The sequence below is a fragment of the Tiliqua scincoides genome, chromosome 10 (assembly GCF_035046505.1).
Source record: "Tiliqua scincoides isolate rTilSci1 chromosome 10, rTilSci1.hap2, whole genome shotgun sequence".
NCBI classification, from domain to species: domain Eukaryota; kingdom Metazoa; phylum Chordata; class Lepidosauria; order Squamata; family Scincidae; genus Tiliqua; species Tiliqua scincoides.
In genome coordinates this window covers 26,012,090-26,032,729 of record NC_089830.1, presented here as the reverse complement: position 1 = coordinate 26,032,729, position 20,640 = coordinate 26,012,090, and the positions used below count along the sequence as shown (strand labels likewise).

The window sequence follows — 20,640 nt, the reverse complement described above, 5'->3', positions numbered from 1 at the left end:
CAATGATCAGGAAGACACACCTGGTGGAAGGCCTCTTTGTTATCTACAACTTGCAAAGACACAGGAACCTTTCTGAGATCTGGCGTGGCAACCCTGGCTTGCTTTCGCGGCTGCTTTTTCTTTATTTCTTCCAAACCATGGTTATAACAGGATTGGGGCTGCCAGGACTGAGCGAGCAGTCACTAGCGCTCAGGCTTTGTTCCTGTTTCCAGTGAATGCAGTCAGAGGCCAGAAGCCACAAGGTAGCCGGGCCCACGCTGCCATCATGTGAGCACCCAAAACGAAAGGCAGGATTTTCCAACTGCAGCAGCAGCAGCAATGCCCGTGAATGCACCTCAAGCAGCGTGTGATGGTAGACTCCCCCTGAACCTGGAGGTTCTCTGTGGCGATCATGCTCAATCACCATGGGGACCTCTCCCCCAGAAACTTCTCCGAGTTCATTTGGAATCTGTCTCACACCTGTCCTCTCTTTGCCCCCAATTTATTTATTCATTTTCACATGTTTTTATCCTGCCTTTTCTCCAAGGAGGTCAGGGTATTTTAAATGGTTTCTCCCCTCCTTTTGTACTTACAACAACCCTGTGAGGTGGGTGAGGCTGAGAGAGAATGACTGGCCCAAGGTCACCCAGGAAACTTCATGGCTGAGCAGAGATTTGAACCTGGATCTTCCAGGTCTCAGTCCAACTCCTGAACCATTACACCATCGTGGCTCTCGCCTATGATTAAACACACCTAAATCTACTGCCATGATCAAGGCTGAAGAAGAAAAGGCTGTCTGTTTCCTCCAAGCTTTGCATAAGTATTCTGCTGTGGACCCCAGAGAATGTCAAGACCCCAACCCCTTGCTCCAGAGGGACCCCTCCCCATCTACTGCGACATCTTTTCACGCACTTCTTATGCACCCGGATTGGCAACCGTTGGGCCAGACGTCTCCAATTGCTGACCTGCCGCTCGATACTGCTGATCTAGATATTGCTGACTTCCAGGCCTTCCCCCCACCCCCCACACAGAGAGAGAGCCGGAAGCTCTGATGTAAGAATAAACATGAGCACATCCAAGTGCACGCAGAGGCTCTGTCCCTCACCACAGCGTGGCCACAAACAGTCGTCCCACATCTGGAGCTGAAGGAGTGTTGCACTGTGCCAGAGACAAGAGCGGCTTGTGATGTGAGGAGTTGGCATTGGTGGAACATGAGGAGGAGCGCGCACTGGCCCCATAAATGGTGAAGTACAGTACATGATCAACCCGCATGTCACTTCTCTGTTTCGCCTGTCGGCGCAACAGAAGCCAAGCCATGCTCTTCCTGTGTGACTTGGATGCCAGTCTGCCTGGGCGCGAGGCGTGCAGAGGTGCTTTGTGGCCCAACTGCCCTGTTTACCCCAGGCCCCCCACCAACATCTGCAACGGCTATCAGGAGGCGCATGTGGCCAGAGCAGCTTCCATTTAACGGATCCCAATTCCATCTTTCAAATAAACTGCTGATCCAGCTGTCTAGAAAAAAGGCACACGAGGGCATGATTGAGACCTACAAAATTATGCAGGAGGTGGAGAGAGTGGAGAAAGGAACGTTCTTTTTCCTCTCACACAACACCAGAACTGCGGGACAGCCACTAAACTTGGGAGAAAATAGGTCTTTACCCAATGTGCCATTAATCTGTGGAACCCCTCACCACAGGATGTGGTGATGGCACCTGGCCTAGATGCCATTAAAAGGGGAGTGGACAGATTGATGGAAGAAAAGTCCATTAGGTTACATGCCGTGATGGGTATGGCAAAACTGGGTTTAAAAGGAGGCTATATCTGAATGCAGGGAGTGGCAACAGGATGTAGGTCTCTTGTTGTCTTGCATTCTCCCTGAGGTTTCTGGTGGGCCACTGTGAGCTAGCTGGACTAGACGGGTCTTTGGCCTGATCCAGCGGGGTTCTTCTTAGGTTCTTAAGTGAAGCATTTCCCAGCCTAGGAGAACAGGGTTGCTGGTTTAATTTCTGGGTGGGTTTTCTGTGTGTCGAAGTGCCTTCCTCCTGGGGCAAGAGAAGACTATACCTGAAAGTGAGGGCCCATGAAACAGGATGGGAGGGGTTGGTTCGCAGCCCCAACTGAACAGCCCCTACAAATGCGATGCCACTGAATATGGCTCCAGGGATTCAAATGGGCCCAGGGCAGCTCTCTGTGTGTCTCACACTGCTCTTGAGAGGATATATCCTGTGGTGGAAAGAGTGCACCATAAATTCAGCACCAGGTTCAAGGACAGATCCTCCCCCCCTACCCCTTACCCCAAAAGGATCCAGGGAGCTGAAACCCTGACCTCTCTGTATGGAAGCCCTGCCTAAGAACCTGCCTGTTTCAATTGGGATTCTGATCTCTGGCTGCTGCCCCGTTTGCAGAATCAAGGCAAATGAATTTTGTGTAATTTTTACTGATGGTACTTGCATGTGAGAACTTCCCATTTTACAGCCAAGGGAAACCGAGGCCTGCAGAAAGACACCCTGATCCGCCTGCTAAAGTCACAAGATAGAGCTAATTCCTCCTGCTATCTCCCAGGATGTTACACTGGAAAGTCCAAAATAACTGGGGAATTTCCTTGGGTAGATAAGCAGAGGTTGCCGAATGGAGGCCTCCTTATCTCACCCTGCAGCTGTAAAACCTAAATCCTCAATTTGTGAGATATTTTGGTCTCCCTCTTGGCCGGAGGAGAATCATAAGGAAATAGAAAGGGTGACCGCCATCCCGTACAGGAGGGAAGTGGGCGGTTGAGAGCCATGACATCCCAGTCCTTTTTTGGGATCTGGTAGGGAAGCGATGCTTGGTGGGTGTGGGCGGGTTAACTTTTTGTTTCTGGGAGGGCTCCTGTGGCTTTATGAACTGCACAACAGGCATGAATTCAACAGGTGAAGTTTTTCCCCAGGGTACAGATACATCAATGGGAAGAGCTTCACTTGAGGAATCTCTACTTGTCTGCAAAACTGTTAAAGCCACAGAAGACCCAGCAGGTTGGCTGCTCATGAATGAAAAACTCTTAAGTTTGATTCCCACCTTTTGAAGGGGGGTAAAGTTTAGAGGTATGTGTGTTTGAATGAGAGAAGAGCCAGGCCTGGCTTTTATTCCCAAGCTTCCCAACTTTTCACTGCTCTTCATCTTGAAAGCAGCTTGGCTGATAGACAAATGGCAGACAGTGAAGGCGTATTTGTGCCAGTGAAAAATTTCACCTGCTGATTTCTGCAGATCAAGCTGCTGTGAGAGGCACAGGAGCATCACAGGCCACGTATTCTGATTGGTTGGCAACCCAACAGCACCGTAATGCTTGTTACATGTTTTCATTGTATTTCTTATTTGTTTTCATTTGCTTTTTTGGATCTTGGATAGTTGTGTATAACTGGCCACAAGATCATGTAGAAATTTAATGGACCAAGAGGAGGGAAGAGATTGAGAGTTGAGCAGGGAGGACTGCCAAATTTATGGTTTTGGCCCTGCTCCTGTGCCATTAGCAGCAGCTCAATGTGCAAGAGTTCCGCAAGTGAAGCTTCCCAGCCACCCACTTATATTCTCAAGCGAGGAAAAACCAAGCATGCTGGATTTCTACTTGCGAGATTTCTGTCCACCCAACAGGGCCAGACAGCCCTAGAATCAGAAGCAAAATCAGAAGAAGCTGTAGGCTAGAATTCCAAAAAGCTTTAGAAATATGAGGACATCTGCTTGTGTGGCTGTCAAATCTTCTTCTTTCCTTGGCATGCGTCCCAGATGCCAGACCCTATTTTCCTGTCTCCGATGTAGGACAGTATATAAGCAGGGGATGGGACACGCATTCAAGATGAAACCTTTCCCTTAGTCAGAGGCAGCCTTGCTCTCAGAAAGCCGCAAACTCTTGGGCCAATGACCATGTATGTAAAGTGGGACGGGATGAGGAGGAACTGAACTCTCCAAGCCCTTTTGATCTAACAAGGAAGAGAGGCTTAAAAATAGACTTCCGCTCCTATAAAGAGATGCCACAGTCAGAAAGGTTACACTTGGATCCAGCAGGGCAGAGGCTGTCAGAGGGGGTCAGTGGTCTGCATCAACCGGCTTTCCGAGAGCAAGTGTCGTTTGAGGGGAGACCTGGATTCAAATTCCTCCCCAGCTGTGTCATTCTCTGGTCATGTTCCTCTCTCTGATTTCCCTTGCAGGGTGACTGTAAGAGGAAAAAAGGAAAATTTGCTCCTCTAGTCCTGGAGACCAGCACCTCGGGATTGCAATCAGGCCAACCCTTCCTGCCCTCAATGACTTGATCTGTAAAATGGGAATAGCGTAGCATGGCCAGAATTTGGGGCAGAGGATATTTTGAGATGGAAAAACAGTCATCTGTCTCAGAGCTTGGGAGGGGGCAGGATTGACAGAGGCGACGGGCGTAGCAGGCTGATAAATCTGAAAAGGATCCAGCTGTCCAGTTTCTGATGCTCCCTCATGGGTGCCACTTGGCTTGGCTGCTGCTATTGATTTTGGCTCTGGTGTTCAGAGTTTTCCCCCCTGAGATGCACACGCCTTCATCTGGGCAGTAGCCAAGCACTCTTGGCAGAGCTGAACACTCCTGCCCAGAGGATTTACCATTCATGATTATTAATTGGCTAAATGCAAACTTCCGGAATTTTTACCCAGAGGCTGCGAAATCTTTCCAGAAAGCCCTGGGCAGGACCTGGTACAGCTTCGGAGTGGAGAAGAGGCTGACGGGACAGGAGGACAGGGAGGCCAACATGTGAGCGTCCCTCTCTCCGCAGCTCGATCTGCAGGCTTTGGCAGAGGTTAACACAAGCCTACACACATTTTGTTGGTAGACCTATTCTTGGGGTGCTGATTCCAAAAACGGAATTGGTTTTGCCCAATTGGCTCTAGTTTGGTGTCGGGGTACGGCATAGCCACCTTATATGCCGATCACAAGCAACTTCCTTGTGATCAGGCAAAACCGAGAGCATTTTTGGATTCAGCATCACAAAATATCCGACATTCATTCAAATGTCATTGGCAAGTTCTTTCTTTCTTCTTCTTTCTTTCTTTCTTTCTTTCTTTCTTTCTTTCTTTCTTTCTTTCTTTCTTTCTTTCTTTCTTTTCTTTCTTTCTTTCTTTCTTTCTTTCTTTCTTTCTTTCTTTCTTTTCTTTCTTTCTTTTCTTTCTTTCTTTCTTTCTTTCTTTCTTTCTTTCTTTCTTTCTTTCTTTCTTTCTTTCTTTTTTCTTTTTTCTTTCTTTCTTTCTTTCTTTCTTTCTTTCTTTCTTTCTTTCTTTCTTTCTTTGGTAGTCCTCTGTAATATTTATTCCCATGCCAAAAAAAGCTTCACCTGTCCAAGGATGGAGCTACACCTGCAGCAGAATGAGCTGGAGCTGTGTACTCATAAATTGGAAGGCTGTGTGTGTGTGAGAGAGAGAGAATGTGTCAGTGGCATACCTAGAGGGGGTGCAAAGCACTAACTTTTGCAGGGAGCCTCACCACAACCGTACAAGCTGCTCCTGCCCCCACCTGGAATATCTCCATTTTGCTTCAGTGGCCCAGGAAGCGAAGGCCACTTCCACACTGCGAACTGCTTGCAAACTCTAGTGCTTTGCACCCCCTCTAGCTACGCCACTGGGGTGTGTCATCTTTTAACACCAACCAATGTCCTGCTACTAACAAAACCCTGAGCTTAGAGGCTGAGCTAGAACCTCTCTCTCGAGCTGTCAATTTTTTTTAAAATTATTATTACCCTAAGATACAGCACAGAAGTATGTCCAATCCAAACAAACCGACTGTGGCATAAATAGTCCAGCAGACTGCTGATTTTTCTGCAGCTTGTCAATATCAGAGTTGCTTTTTTGCTTCAGTCAAAGATTGACAGTCTTTATTCACTTGCAGCTGAACTCTTGCAAAGGCCTGCCGGTTGCTCTTGCAAAGTCTCTGGAGAGCTTAGGACATGCTCAGATCATCCCCCGTGTCTTCCAGTTCAGTCCGAGAACTAGAAACTTGAGTGTTCAAAATGCCATAAATAACGTGGTCATGTCTGAAACAGAGCAAAGATAAAACGACCTACTAAGACTCCCCCTCCCCGTCTCTCTATGCAGCCAGCTACGCAAACTACCAGAAGACCTCCCACAGCGTCTACTTTGGGTTTGACTTGCCAGCTATTCGGTCGCACCCTCCACGATCCCAAGCTGGTGTACCGCGCTGAGCTAAGGATGCGGGCTGCTGGGATGGGTCAGGAGCAGAGGGTTGAGCTCTACCAGGTACGGCAGAAAGGGAGGGAGGCAGCGCAAATGGAGGTATGCGGGGGCAATGTGGGCGGAATTCCATGTGTGGGGTTTGGGGTGCAGAGGTCAAAGGCTTTTGAGGAACAGACATCTATAGAGAGGAAGCTGGAAGCCAAGAAGAAGGGACTGGCGGTCAAGGCGGGCATCCCTGGAGGTGTTTCTGCAGACCCTCGTATGTGAATTTCAGTTCGGCCATGAGGACTAGAACCTTGGTTTGTTTAAAAATAAAATTCAAATCTGAATTAAGAATTTTAGGTGTGTATGTTCTGTTGGGGACTGCAACAGAACTGTTAATCTCCCTACCTTTTCTGATCTCCACCCTCATTTGTTTGCTAGTAGAACTATTAGTTTAATAATGATGATAATAATAATAATAAAATTATCCCTCTCTTTAGACAGTCATTTTTGTATTTTGTTATTTTTAAGTGTTCAAAAAGGTGTGTGTGTGTGTGTAAAATGTCAAATATATAGATATATCTAGAGGAGAGTAAGATCTAGAGGAGCAGCCTTTTGTCTCCCTCCACTTAAGGCTCTCTTATGGCTCTTCTTCCCAGGAACAGATACACTCCATGGATGTTTCCAGCTGGTACTATCTGGACGGGCGCATGATTAAGTTTGAAATCGGACAAGGAGTGGCTTTCGTTTGACGTCACCACTGTTCTCCGTGTGTGGCTTGCAGGCTCAGGTAAACGGGGAGGTCCCACGGATTGTGTCTGCTAGGAGGAGAGGTTGCCGGTAGGAGAGGAGAGGACCAATATGCAGTGCTTTCACCCTCTCCTGCCCAGAGGTCTTCAGCAGACATCCCCTGTGTCTTCAGTTCAGTCCTGAGACTAGAAACTTGAGTGTGTTCAAAATAAGAGAAAATTTAAAGTTGAGAATGCCAAGTATTGAAGTATATTCCACCCTGGACTACCCACCTGCTCTACACACAGCAGAGATAGTAGGACAGACTGTATCGCTGCAGAGCGGCCTTGGGGAAAGAACAGTATTCATGGGGGAGAATCCAGGATATGGTGGAACAGAATTAAGAGTGGGGTTTCACGTGCACAGAGGCACAGAGTCCAAGCAGTTCCTCTACAATGTCTGTTGTGTATGTAGATCCAACTGTGGAGCACAAGGACTCTTCCCAGGAAAGGCAGAGGCCTTTGTTCTTCTGGGGCCAGAATGTAGGGCAACTTTCCATGCTTCACCTTTGTGCCCAAGGTGGGAGAAAAAGGCATGTGGTGGAAAAAAACACAGCTGTACATAAGAACCTAAGAAGAATCTCGCTGGATCAGGCCACAGGCCATCTAGTCCAGCAAATCAGGAGGTGGCACAGACCCATCATGGCTTGTAACCTGTAATGGACTTTTCCTCCAGAAATCTGTCCAATTGTCTTGTAAAGGCATCTAGGCCAGATGCCATCACCACATACTGTGTGTAAGGAGTTCCACAGATAAGAATCCACTGGTCAAGAAATACTTTTTAAAATTTCTATAATCTGCCCAATGGCCATGCCATACCCTGGGCACCGTGCCACGAGTCTTAGGGAAAGGGACTGCAACCCAGAGCCTGGCTTATGAGTATCGGGTAGGCCTGAATGAGCTGCCACTCGGGGCTTGCTTGCAGAACTGCTCATGATGCGGAGAGACCAGGGAAAACTGCAGGGGTTGAGTAACGAAATGTGTCAGTCATCATGTCTGTTCCCCAAAAGTCCGAAGGGTAGACTGGTGGATGTCAGGCTTGCGCTGGGGGATGTTGGGGCTCAGGTGTGACTTGAAAAGAGAGCTCACCGCACACCTCTGTGCTGCAGTGTGGGCCCAGTTTCGCTCTGGCATTTCAGCCACAGCCTGCCAGCCAATCTGATGTTGGTGCAGCCACTCGCCCGCCTGCCACCCACCTTTTAAATTATTTTTAAAGCGCCCTTTGCACGTTTGTTTGTTTAGCTTATCACAAGAGAATTTTATTCTTCGTTTCTACAATTGCCTTTCTCTCACTCCGCTCCAGGGCTCAGAGGAGGGTTTTTTGGGGTGACGTCACGGGCACAGGACCAGTCAGTGCTGGCCACAGCCAGCATCTGTCTGAAAAAGAGTGGGATTGTCGTTTGTCAGAGCTGGACCCTAAAGAGAATTGGGGTTTTTTGGATTGGGGGGTGGGGGTCACAGGGCTTTAAGAGCGGTTTCTTCAGCTTGACAAAGGGGGACATCTGAGGTGGGGGGCTGCAGGTTCAAACTCCCCACGCACCCCCGCCAAGGACTGCAGGCCTCACAGAACACCACCTTTGTGTGTTGCAGCGAATTATGGGAGGTTTCGCCTGAACGCGCACTGCGCCTGTGGGAGCAGCGCCGAGGATTTGAAAGTGACCATCGAAGGTAAATCGGGCCCTGGGGAATCAGACCTCTCTGTCCTCGCCTCTTAGTGGCACCGGCCCCGAACGTCCAAGGTAGCCACATCAGAATAACAGGCGGGGGGGCGGGAAGGAGGGCAGGCACCCATGCAGAGAGGAAGCCCTCTAGGTGCAAAAAAGCTCCATTCATTTGGCTGAGTGCGTTTGGAGGAACCATTCGCCAGGGCCATTGGGCGTCCGCAGAGCCCCCCTCTTCAGGCACAGGCCGTGCATTGTGGGCCCGGCTTGAATTATTATTATTATTATTATTAACAGTATTTATATACCGCTTTCAACTAAAAGTTCACAAAGCGGTTTACAGAGAAAAATCAAATAACTAAATGGCTCCCTGTCCCAAAAGGGCTCACAATCTAAAAAGATGCAAATGAATACCAGCAGACAGCCACTAGAACAGACAGTGCTGGGGTGAGGTGGGCCAGTTACTCTCCCCCTTGCTAAAAAAGGAGCACCCACTTGAAAAAGTGCCTCTTACCCAATTAGCAGGGGGTATTACCCAATTAGCAGGGGTAAGACTGGTCTTCTACCCTCACTGACTCATGGAGCGGCCCCTGGCCCACCAAAACCTTTTGGGCAGGAGCCACACGTCTTAGGCTGGATTAGGGTCCTCGCTCAGCCCTGCCCGCGCCGTCTGCCTTCCCGTGGTCTGTGAGACTTGGGTGGCGAGAGTTCCTTGGGCGGCTGCAGTGTCTGGGTGGATTCCAGGGCCAGGACAAGACTTTGCCTGCTTCTGCAAGCAGCTGCCCTCCACGTGGGGTGCCTGCCCTGCCTTCTGCCCCAGGGGGCGGTAGGAGGTGGGGGGAGGGGGTTGTGCCAGGCAGGCGGCTCTTCATCATGCCATATCACCCGATCCAGCGTGGTGGGAATTTCCTCCAGGGGGCAGTACAAAAGTACCAGCGCACACTCATCGGCTAAAAATAGGGGTCCCTGGAGAGGAGAGGATTCGGAGCGGGGTCGTGACCACCGCGCTGTGATTCCAGGGTGTCCGGTGGCTGCCACACCCCCTTTGGGAATGCCAGGCCACTTGGCTGGGAAGGTGCCTTTCCTGAGCCCCCGTTTCCCAAATGTGTCCTCCCAAATTAAAATGCAGGTCCGACTCCTTCCTGCTTGGCACTTTGACACCTGGCAAACTCCCCCCCCCCCGGTTTATTCCAAATCTTATCAGGAGTCCAGCTCCGAACAGGTGACTCACACAGAGCTGTGGTGGGCAGCCTCTTTGGTGGACACTGCTTGCTGCTCACAGGAGGCCTCCCTGCACCTCTCGAGGGGCATGCTGCTGCCCTGGGCTGCATGCCGGAGGTGCATCATGGCCTCCGGGAGCCAGAACTTCAAAGGAGGCCGCCTCTGCCATATCTGTCTCTTTCCAGGTCTAAAGCTGAAGAGGGGCGACCAGCAACAACTCAGCCACACCAGCCAGCAGCGTCCCTATTTGCTGGTGATGGCCATGCCACCTGAGCGCGCAGACGTCCTGCAGAGCCGCCGGCACAAACGAGATGCCCAGGCTTGGACTACTGCAGCCAGTGAGTGCTGGGCCTGGCGCCAGGGGATTGGGGCGTGGAGCACACTGAAAGGACACCTGTATGCTGGGTCTCATGTGGCCATCACTGGAACCCTACCCCCAAAGCACATCAACCTTGCCCCGCCAACTCTCTTTGTGCCCCCTGAAGTTGGCAGCACCCAGAGCAGAGGAGCGGCCTGTTATTTCTGGTGAAAAGTCACTGCTGAGAATGCAAGGCAGGGAGGCACCGCATGGGTGGGAAGCCAGGACTCTTGGGTTCCATTTGATTGTCCGAAGGCTGCTGGGGAAGAGGGGTATCCCAGCAAGCTAGGAGTGCGGGAGACCCGGCCATTTGGTTTCCCCTGCCCAACCGGGAGTATAGAGAAATGGGAACCCCGCACGCTCAGTGAGGAGGACAGTTAGAGAACCTGGTCTTGGGGGCTTCTCTCCAACACCTTTGGCTTCTTCCTCTCCAGGTCCCCAGAGGAGAAGAACTGTTGTGTGCGCCCCCTGTACATCGATTTCCGCAAAGACCTGAAGTGGAAGTGGATCCACGAGCCGAAAGGCTACTATGCAACTTCTGCATGGGGCCCCTGCCCCTACCTCTGGAGTCTGGACACTCAGTATAGCAAGGTGGGGAGCTCTCCGCTGTGTGCTGAACTCTGCCCTCTCCTTGCCCCCGTGTCCACCTCATCCCACTTTGGTGGACGTGTCGTACACTCGGTCTCACTCCCAGGGTTTTGGGTGCTCAGAGTTGTTGGTTCTGAACCCTAGAGCCCTCAAAGATCCCTGTTTGGTAGTACTGCCACCACCCTGTAAGAGCCAGTGCCTCAGTCCAGGGACACCGAGACCCTCTAGGCTTAACTATATCCCTTGTAGGCACTGAGCACTTTCTTTACTTAAAGTCTCAGTCCTCAAGTTACTAGTCCACAATGAGGATTTTTGGTAGCTTGCTGAAGGGCTAGGCAGGATTCTGAACTTTGTCCCCAACAGACAATGAACCAACATGGTAAAAGGATTTTCACTTTATTAAGTACATAGGTGTTACAAAAGTTACAAAAGGCAGCAAATGCTAGAGGCATAAAAACTCTAGGAAACATATCAGCATAAAAACAAACAAAGTTAACTGGCTAACTCTATTATTCTCTGACTCTCACCTGGGTCAGCTTCTTTTGTAGATCCTCAGGCCCAGTTACCTAAGGGCCACATGGTCCTGGCGGGGCAGGATGTGCACCCACCACCTTTTCCACAAGAGACAAAAAAACCAAAGACCCTGTCCTCTGGAAGTGGGGCTGGAAGCTCGCCCTCTCAGCTCTTCCCTCCCCCCCTGGAGATCTACAGCTGCATTCCATCCTTGATGGGCGTTCTTGCTGGCTGCCTAGGTGCTACATAATCACCTTCCATTGAGTTGTAAATTCCTAGCAGCTAGGAAATGCAAGCCACTTCTGTGTTACTGTTTTAGCTTGGTTCAGGCCTTGCAATGCTACTAGGCCTAAACTGTACATATTCATGACAGGATGTTCCCGAGATCCCCTCCAATTCTTGGCTTCATCCGGAGATGCCAGGGTCACACAGGTGTCCCATGTCCTAGTTGTGAAGGGGGGTGCATGAGCTCTCCTTCAGCTCCCACTTGCATTTTCAATCTGTTCTCCTGTCTGCATGTGAATCTTAAGTTGAATGGGTGGGAGAGCCCAAGAACAAGTGGAACTAATGAGATTCCTGGGACCCACCCAGGCTGGCCTCACCAGGTGGCTCCCTTGGACAGCTGCCAAGGGTCCAGTGCCCAAAGGATCCCACTCCCCAAGGTTTCCCTGCTAACCTGTAGCCATCCCTGGCACCTACAGTTGTCGTAATCACTCTCTCTCCTTTTGCAGCTCCGGTCAGGCAGAAACTCAGAGGTCTAGTAAGCCCCAGCTCAAATGAGGCTTAGCCCTCATTCATGGCTAAATGGCCACCTCTCTCTTGATGGGTCATGAGATGCGCAGCGATTGTCAGCATTTATCTTCTCATGGCACGCTGACCTCTACGGTCTTCTCCACGGTCTTTTTCTCTTGTGATGTCACCTCTTGTTTCCAGGAGACTCTTCTGGGTTCTGTGGCTCTTCTAGGACCCAAATCCTAACCAACTTTCCAGCGCTGACACAGCTGTGCCAATATGGCATGTGCTGCATCCTGCCGTTGGGGGGCACTCGCAGAGGCCTCCGCAAGGTCGGGGAATATTTGTTCCCTTACCTCTAAGCTGCATTGCCCTTATCTCAGTGCTGGAAAGTTGGTTAGGATTGCCCCCTAGGGCAACTATCTGTAGTAACAAACTGCTTATCTCTCTTCCTGCACCAGCCCCCCTTTGGCACACCTGCGGACCTTTTGTGGCACACCAATGTGCCATGGAATGCTGGTTGAACACTGCTGCTCTAGGGCTCCAGAACGTGAGCCTTCCGAATGGATGATTCTCTTGTTTCTTTTGCTAGGTCCTCTCTCTTTACACCCAGCACAACCCATCTGCCTCAGCCAGCCCCTGCTGCGTCCCCAGTGAGCTGGAGCCCTTAGGAATCGTGTACTACGTGGGCCGCCAGGTCAAGGTGGAACAGCTCTCCAACATGGTGGTCAAGTCATGCCGATGCAGTTGAGGCAAAGGACTCACGGACCCAAGATGGCTCTTCTGGATGGATTGGGATCTTCTCGAACTCAGGGCAGGGACTGGAGGACTGGAGGCCTTGAGAGAAAAACAGGAGGCACCCATTCCCCATTTCCTGAGAAAACCTCATGCCATTAACAAATCAAAAAAAGAAAAAAAAGCTTTTTTTAAAGAAACAAACAAGCCAAGAACCTTTTTAGTGAGACTTATTATTATTTTATTTTATTTTGTAAACTTCTGTTCCACGGGGAATGCATTGAAAACCTTGAATTCTTTGTAATTATTTTGCTTCAGATGTCTAGAGAGAATTATTTAAAGAGTTTATCTCTTCCCCCCCCATGCAAGAAGAATTATTTAAAAAAGCAGACAGACAGCCACCCACCACACACACCATCTCCTGCCGTAAAGAATTCGTTGAAGGAGTAAGCTGGCCCTTGAACTGCTCTAATGCCAGCCAAAGTTAGTGATGGCCGGACGTCCAAGAGCCCTCTGCAAGATGGGGGGGGGGAAGCCTATATGGGATTGAGGGTGGAAGGCACTGCAAGGCAGCCCGTCCAGGTTTTGGAGTGGTGTCCAGAGCAACAAAGTTAAAGTGTCAGTAGGCTGGATCTGCTGCCCTTTGGATGGTACGAAAGAGCCCAAATCTCCAGCAGGTACCAAGGATCGCCGGACGACACCGAGTTCACCTGAAGGATGATGTTGGGCTTGTTCTCCCCCCCAAGGAGGTGGCGGAGGGGAAGGTGCCCCCATTCAACGTGTGTTTCGGAACTGGGACCCTAGCCAACTTCGCAGAAGCTCTGCCTCCCACATTCTGAGCTCACCGATTGGCTGCCCTGGTCTGGCTCCGTTCTCCGGCTCCTAGTCGTGTTCAACACCTGCGGCCTCATTGAGCTGTGAAAACACGAGATGAACATGTGAGAGACAGAGAGGGCCCTTGGGGCTAGTGGCTCCTCCTACAGACTTCTTGTCTCTGCTTTCTGTCCACTTAGCCCCGCCTCCTCAGCCAGAGACCCCACCCACTGCTGACTTTTCCAGGCGATCTCTGGGACTGAACCGGGCAGCAGTGCTGGATTTTGGGAGGGGGGATGTTTGCACTTGTTCGATGCTGGCTCAGTAGACGGCAATGCGGTTGGAGGGGAGGGGTTGTTCTAGGGCTGGGTGGGGGGAAGAGGATGTCACTGCCATTCTTGAGTGTAATATTAAATATGATTTTTCCCCGCCTGGATCTCACAAATGTTTGCGGTGTAGTGGCTTTGACAAATTCAATGGGTATTGGCTGTGTAGGCTGAAGTGAGCCTCCATGTGCAGGAGCAGTCTAGCTCTGAACATCAGGGGCTGGGGGGCAGGCGACAGGGGAGGGAGACTACACACATAGCATGCATCTATAAGTTGTGGTTGTGTCCGTTGTGGTTGTCTTTCCGCCCGCCACTACGTCCAGCTGCTCCATGAGCTACCTTCCAGCCGCTAGTCTCCCAGGCCAAATAGGCTCCCTGACCAAAAGATGTTGCTGCATTTCTTCTTGTGCCCTAGAGTAAATATTTACGAGGTTCACGTTCTTGGCGAGAGGCCTTGCCTCTTGCACAAGGACCGGGGTTGCTCCGTGGTGACCTTGCCGGCACTTCCTGTTCGTAACCATGGCAATGTGGCCGAAGGGAACTCTCGGTCAACGTTGGGCGGCAGCTGGCTCTGGAGGTGGCAGAATGAGCTGCTTGTGAGAGGGGTAGAGCCGGGTCATGAGAACTGGTGGCGCTGTAGGTTAGGCGGCAGAGCTACAGCAGGATGGATCTGTGATGGCTCCTTTGCACATGCCACCAGCCACGAGTCTTGCTTGTGTCGTGGAACGAGACAAGCGTCACAAAATAGTACAGCAGAAGTCCAACTCCTGGCATGGCCGGGTGAGGTCAGGACGGCCAGGCTCACCTCTCCGAATTGCTCTGAACGCTCAGAAGAGGACAGCAGGGGCACTGTGATTACCAGGGGCAGGCCATTCAAGGCCACCTCAGACTGGGGTCGATTAGGGGAGCGGTTTCCCAGAGACGCAGGTTGAGGAACTTTTTTCCGTGTCAGTTACTCCAGGGAGGATTCTGGGGCACATTTGAGGGCACTTGCAGTTCATATGAGGGGGAGGCCGTGGCCAGACCTGTCAGACTTCCATGTACAACTGAGAACACGCCCCACGCTCTCTTGCATGGCCCAGCGCAGGAGGAGATTGCGCTGGTGATGCTCCACTCCCGGGTGCCCGTCTCCACTGCTCTTGCCCAACGAGGTGCTGAGTGAGGAAGGCCAGGAGCTCTGGAACACAGCCTGGGAAGATCAACAGCGGTGATGTCTCACCGCTGGACAGGTTGACACTTGGGGATCAGTGGACAGATCAGAACAAAAAGTCGGAGGGAAGAATTAGCAATCGGAAGCCGGGGTGGGTAGCAGAGGCCGTTCCCGGAGCTCTCCTCAGCCTCTTCCCGGGGCGAGTGGCGATGTGCTGCTGCCTGCTTTTCCAGCCCGCTGCGGCTCCAGCCCCCGCACAGGATGCGCCGCAGACAGAGCAGGGAGAGTTCACTACCTCCGTACTGCTGCCAAATGCCCAGAGAGTCAGGAGATCACACTCTCTACCCCGTCTCTCGGGGCAGCCTGGCATCAGCAGAGCAGCTGAGGTTGGGAAGGGGGCGGCCGGTAGAAGAGCAACCAGGATGAGGGGCATCCAGCTTCGCTGGCCCCCTGCCCCAAAGCCAAATCAAGGCGCATTTCCTAGGATACCAAAAAGTCACTTTAAGGGCAGTCCCAGCACAAAGAGTCCAGCAGGAGGAAAAGGCTTTTGGCAAGGTTTAGGATAGTAACCAACGGAAACAAGTTTCTCATGCTAAAGTTATGGAGCAGGGAGGCGCTCTGCACATGCTCAGAGGCACATGCTCCATTGTGACTTTGTGCGCCCTGGTAGAAGTTGAGCACCGGTGGGGAAACTGAAAGGAGGGCAGGGCGGGACCCCAACCTTTCAGGGGTCTCTTCTCCTGCTCTGATCAAACAGAGAGTCACACAGGACACCCCCCTCCTCCATCCAGAAGCCATGTGCCTGCATTCATGCGCAGTGCGCCTGGCTGGAAAGACCCAGGCTCCTGCGGATCCTGCCAATATCTCTCCCTGTAAACACATGCAGGGAGTTTCCTTCCGTTGCCAGGGCCGGATCTCAGCTCAAGCAGCCCAGTTGTAAACAGAAGCTTGGCTGGGAAGAGCTGGTGGATTCAGAAGCCTTTTTTTTTTTTCCAGGGAGGTTTGGGGTAAACATGGAGGCCAGGAGCAGAGCTGAACATGGTGATTAACAGGACGGCTCAGTCATCACCACTTATTTGGGGGGGGGGGAACGGGACAGGAAGGTCAGAGGCCCAGCTCACCATCACCTGCTACCCATCTCCACAGCTACACCAGCAGGGGCCAGGCAACTGGTTCAGTGATGCTTGCAAAATAGGGGTGCGTGCTGTCTGATTCCACAGAACGTTTTGTATATCATGTATATCATGTATATCATGTACGAAGCGGCTGCATAGGCAGGGCCGGCCTTAGAAACTGCAGGGCCCAGCTGGAAATTTTTAGTAGGGCCCCAGGTTCACTGTCAATGTCTGCATCACCCTGCACCAAAGTGCCCTGAATGGGGAACAGGGTCACCGACACTCTTGCAGAGCTTGGCAGGAGTGCTGGAGGAAAGCGGTCTGCTTCCTCCAGCCTGGTTTGGCCTGGCTTTGAATTGCCGGCCTCGGGGTGAAAAGACCTTGGGGATAAATAGCTTGCTCAAACAGCACGTGGCGCTTTTGTTTTGGCTTTCAAGCTCTCTAGCTTTTCCGCTCCCTGCAAGAGCAGTTCCCGGTCAGATTGTGGGACCGGTAGGCAGGGATCTGAGAAGTGGGATCAATTCCCAGGCGCATCTGGCAGCCGGGGGGGGGGGAAGAAAACAGGGCAGCCCTCCGAACGTTCACCTATTGTGAAAGTGACGCAACGTAAACATTCCATGCAGCGTTGCGAGCTGTTGTGAAGCGACAACCATAAATATAGACCTAGGAAAATAAACAGCATGGACAATTATTTTCTGAGCTCGAAATAGGCTTGTGTTGCTGCTGCTGCTTCCTCTGGAGCTCGGATGGGAGACGCACAGCCCGGCCCTTGGAAACATGGGTGGGTGACAGGCAGAACTCATGCACAGAATGGACGAATCAACCCACTGTGCTGGCATTCCATAGAATGGGGAAGGTAGAAATAGGTGAGCACCTTGCAGAAAGCAAAGTCACTTGTATTTCTTTACACGGCGTGTGGTTGGTCTATGGAACTCCTTGCCACAGGATGTGGTGACGGCATCTGGCCTGGATGCCTTTAAAAAGGGATTGGACAAGTTTCTGGAGGAAAAATCCATTATGGGGTACTAGCCATGATGTGTATGCGCAACCTCCTGATTTTAGAAATGGGCTATGTCAGAAGGTCAGATGCAAGGGAGGGCACCAGGAGGAGGTCTCTTGTTATCTGGTGTGCTCCCTGGGCCATTTGGTGGGCCCCTGTGAGATACAGGAAGCTGGACTAGATGGGCCTGTGGCCTGATCCAGTGGGGCTCTTCTTATGTTCTTATGTTGCCACAGGACAAGCACACATTGGGATGCTGCGGCAGAAACCACTAATGTCATCCATGTGTCATCCAATTATTTGTGCGCATGTGTCTGTGTTTACAAGTGTACAACCAAGCTGCAGATAAGTAGAGAGCCCGTGTGGCCTTGTTATTCATTGTTGGACTGGAGAGGCACACGTTCAAATCCCAACTCAAGTCATGAAACTTGGATGATCTAACCTAACTAAACCGCACAGGGCACTCTGATCGATGCTCCTCTTGGTAGATGGTGCCAATATAATGGTGCATATCTCTTGGGGGGGGGGAGTTCAGGTTGTTACCCAACCTGGTCAACATTTGATGCCCCCTCCACTATCCCCATTTGCTTCAGGGGAAGAGAAAATGCTTCCAGTGCCTTGTCATTCTGAGAGGGGCTAGAGGCCGCCATGACAGGTACCCCCCAAACTTCCTGCCACTGCACAGGGACTCTACAGACAGCACACCCCATAGCGTGCCCCTCTCAAATGCCCTGACGATGCTTTCGTTTTAGGGAGAGGGAAGAGAGGGGGAAGGAACAGCAGGCTGGGGAAGTGGGTGCCTCCAAGGTTTTGCTTGTGGGGCCCTGATGTCATAAATAGAGCCGAGAGGAAGCAGGAGGGGGAGCAGAGGGGGAGAGGGGAAGGCCCCCAGATGGCAGATAAATATGTATTTCCGGAAAGAAGTTTTAAAAAGGAGAAATGGCTGTCTCATGGGGAGAGGAAATGACACAGTTTCGTATCCCACCAGCTCCCCCCCTCCCTCACCCCATCCTGGAGCAGGAAGTCACACCAGTAAAAATGGCTCGTTAGCATCCAGTACAAAGGAGCCGGGAGATCCTGTCTGTTCCTTTCAAGCTGCTGCAAACAGGCCCTTGCTGGGTCGCTCTACACACAGCAGCACAAACCACGTGGGCTTCTGTTCAGAAACCGCTTCCAGAAACACCCAGCACTCTGAACTGACGGAGAGCTCCCGAGCATGCACAGAGTGTCCCTCCCCCACAGGAAATGCAGACAGCCTCTCTTTTTTTGTGAATGAAACTCACATCTTTTCTTGAATGGGCTCACTGATTCAGTCTCTCAGTCTGCCCGACTCGGGCAGGCAGAATGTCTTATCCCTCTGATGGGAGGCAGGTTTTCATTCACAAAGGAAACGAACACAAGGACAGAAACATCTCTGGGCATGTGCAGAGTTCCCCACAAGGGAACGTGTGTAGGTCAAAGCCCGCCAAGGCTAATCTTCTGCCCTCCACAGTTCAAAATGGCACAAATTAATTAACTAACTAATTGCTGCCCCCTCATGGCGGCCGGTTCTTGCTGCCCTGCAGCAGAACTGGCCTGGCAACTCCGGCTCTCCACCAGGGGCTCGTACAGTCGCTTTCCCAGGCTGTTGGACACTGCAGTTTTAGGGAATGAGGCGCAAGTGGTGCCAAGATAGCAAACAGGACAACTGCCAACTTCGCCCACGTCCCTTCACCCCCTCCCCAGGTGCCGCAACCTTTTGCAGGAAGTACCTGTTGTCTCCACTCCCCCCCACAATTCCCCTGCCACTCCGCCACGTTGGCATAAAAACCCTTTTCCTGGCCCATCGGAGCCCTGGAGCACAGCCGAGTGGACACCGCCTGGAAAGTGGCCAAACCCCATTTTTAAAAATAGCCCCAGTGTTTGCTACACAAACTCCCTCCGCACACAGCCATGGCAGCCGAGCGAGGGATGGAAAGGGCACCAAGGAGGAGGCAGGCCTGAGCAACCAGAGGACCAATATGGGTGACTCTGGTGCAGAAGGGGGAGGCTTTGTCTACAGAATAGCATGCGAGCCCCAGAGGATTCTCAGGTCAACAACAGCCACGGACACATAGTCGGTGAGGCATTAGGACAGACACAGGTCTCCGTTTTCTTCTCTGTAAAATGGCACTATGTGCCTCTTCCTTGTCTAGATCAGCCATTTTCAACCACGGTGCCATGGCACACCGGTGTGCCTCGAGTGGTTCACAGGTGTGCCACAGGAATTTGAGAGAAGGTCATTTATTAGTAGGGCCAATAGGGATATGAGGCCCCCACTGGCAGCATGGTGTGCCTTGACAATTATTAGTGCCTTGTCAGTGTGCCGTGAGATGAAAAAGGTTGAAAATCGCTGGTCTAGATAATATAATTTGCTGCATGGCTAGCCATTCCTTTTCCCAGGGTTGCCAACTTTTTTACTCTGGCTTTGCTCCTGTGTCTTTTAACAGCAGCAAACTAGCAGGTGAAGGTTTCCCCCATCACTGCACAACCATGCCAGGAAATACCATAGATACTATAGTATGTAAATTTTTGCCAAGTAATAAAGCTCCAATTATCACTGGCCTTATCTCCAGGTCAATCAGGGGACACAGCTTTTCCACTTTTCTAATGAAAAGTTTCATTAGAAGCAATGCAGAGATTAGTTTCTATAGTAACTTCAGTGGGAAATTCCATCCAAAGTTAACTTTTTATTCTCCCCTGTTCCATTTTGCATATGCTGCTGCAGCCTGGTTCTGTTTTGCATTTAGCAGAGATCTGTTTCTTTTCCAACACCAGGATGGGATCCTCCTTTCCATTTGAAGTTAAGTCCAATGCACCATTACTTAAGAATAACATCCATGGAATGCAGTGGGTCTACTTCTGAGTAAAAAGGGTTGCAAATATATGCAGCTGCATCTCTCTGCAGTGAACTGAATTGCACACTCTCAGTTATGTGTTTCGGGTTGTATGCTTAACATACCAGACACCTTAAAGGTGGATTTGATTCATGGATCTCCTGCAGTGGTTCCCAACCTTTTTCAATTGCATATCCCTTGGCAGCCCATTTCCATAAATTGTACCCTTCCTATTAGCAAAATGTTTATAATTAATAAGACAAGCCCTCATCTCCTCTATATGAAAGCCCAAACTTCATGTATTCATCACAGTGTTTTCTCTCTTTATCTGTTTGAAGAACAGAAGACTCTGCCTTTGCACTGTTTTGCACCGGAAGTGTGCTGAGAAATTCTGGGTGATTGGTCACTTTCCATATTACGTTTCAGCTTTTTTACTGTGCTGGTTTTCAATCACTGGTTCATACATGAATTGATGACCAAAAACTAGCTATTGGTGGGGCTTTCACAGCCAACCAGCTACCTTCTTTCTTGCTTTGCTGGCCCTGCAAAGCATTCTGGAGCACAACCTGCCTTTTTCGGCCATTATGCCATACTTTTTCAAGTACCCCTAAAGGTGCCCCTGGGCAGGGCCTATGAGAGGAATT

General features: G+C 50.9%; 1 protein-coding gene across 1 annotated transcript in view; it reads left to right on the top strand.

The window, feature by feature from the left end:
• TGFB1 (transforming growth factor beta 1) overlaps window positions 1–13,898 on the top strand; it is an 18,167-nt gene extending 4,269 nt beyond the window's left edge. Inside the window, 9 exon segments of the mRNA XM_066638611.1 lie at window positions 6,061–6,131; window positions 6,133–6,222; window positions 6,801–6,863; window positions 6,865–6,931; window positions 8,520–8,597; window positions 9,997–10,125; window positions 10,128–10,149; window positions 10,604–10,760; window positions 12,595–13,898. Coding sequence (XP_066494708.1) covers window positions 6,061–6,131; window positions 6,133–6,222; window positions 6,801–6,863; window positions 6,865–6,931; window positions 8,520–8,597; window positions 9,997–10,125; window positions 10,128–10,149; window positions 10,604–10,760; window positions 12,595–12,753 — 836 coding nt within the window. The 3' untranslated portion in view covers window positions 12,754–13,898.
• Window positions 13,899–20,640: the final 6,742 nt, after the last annotated feature.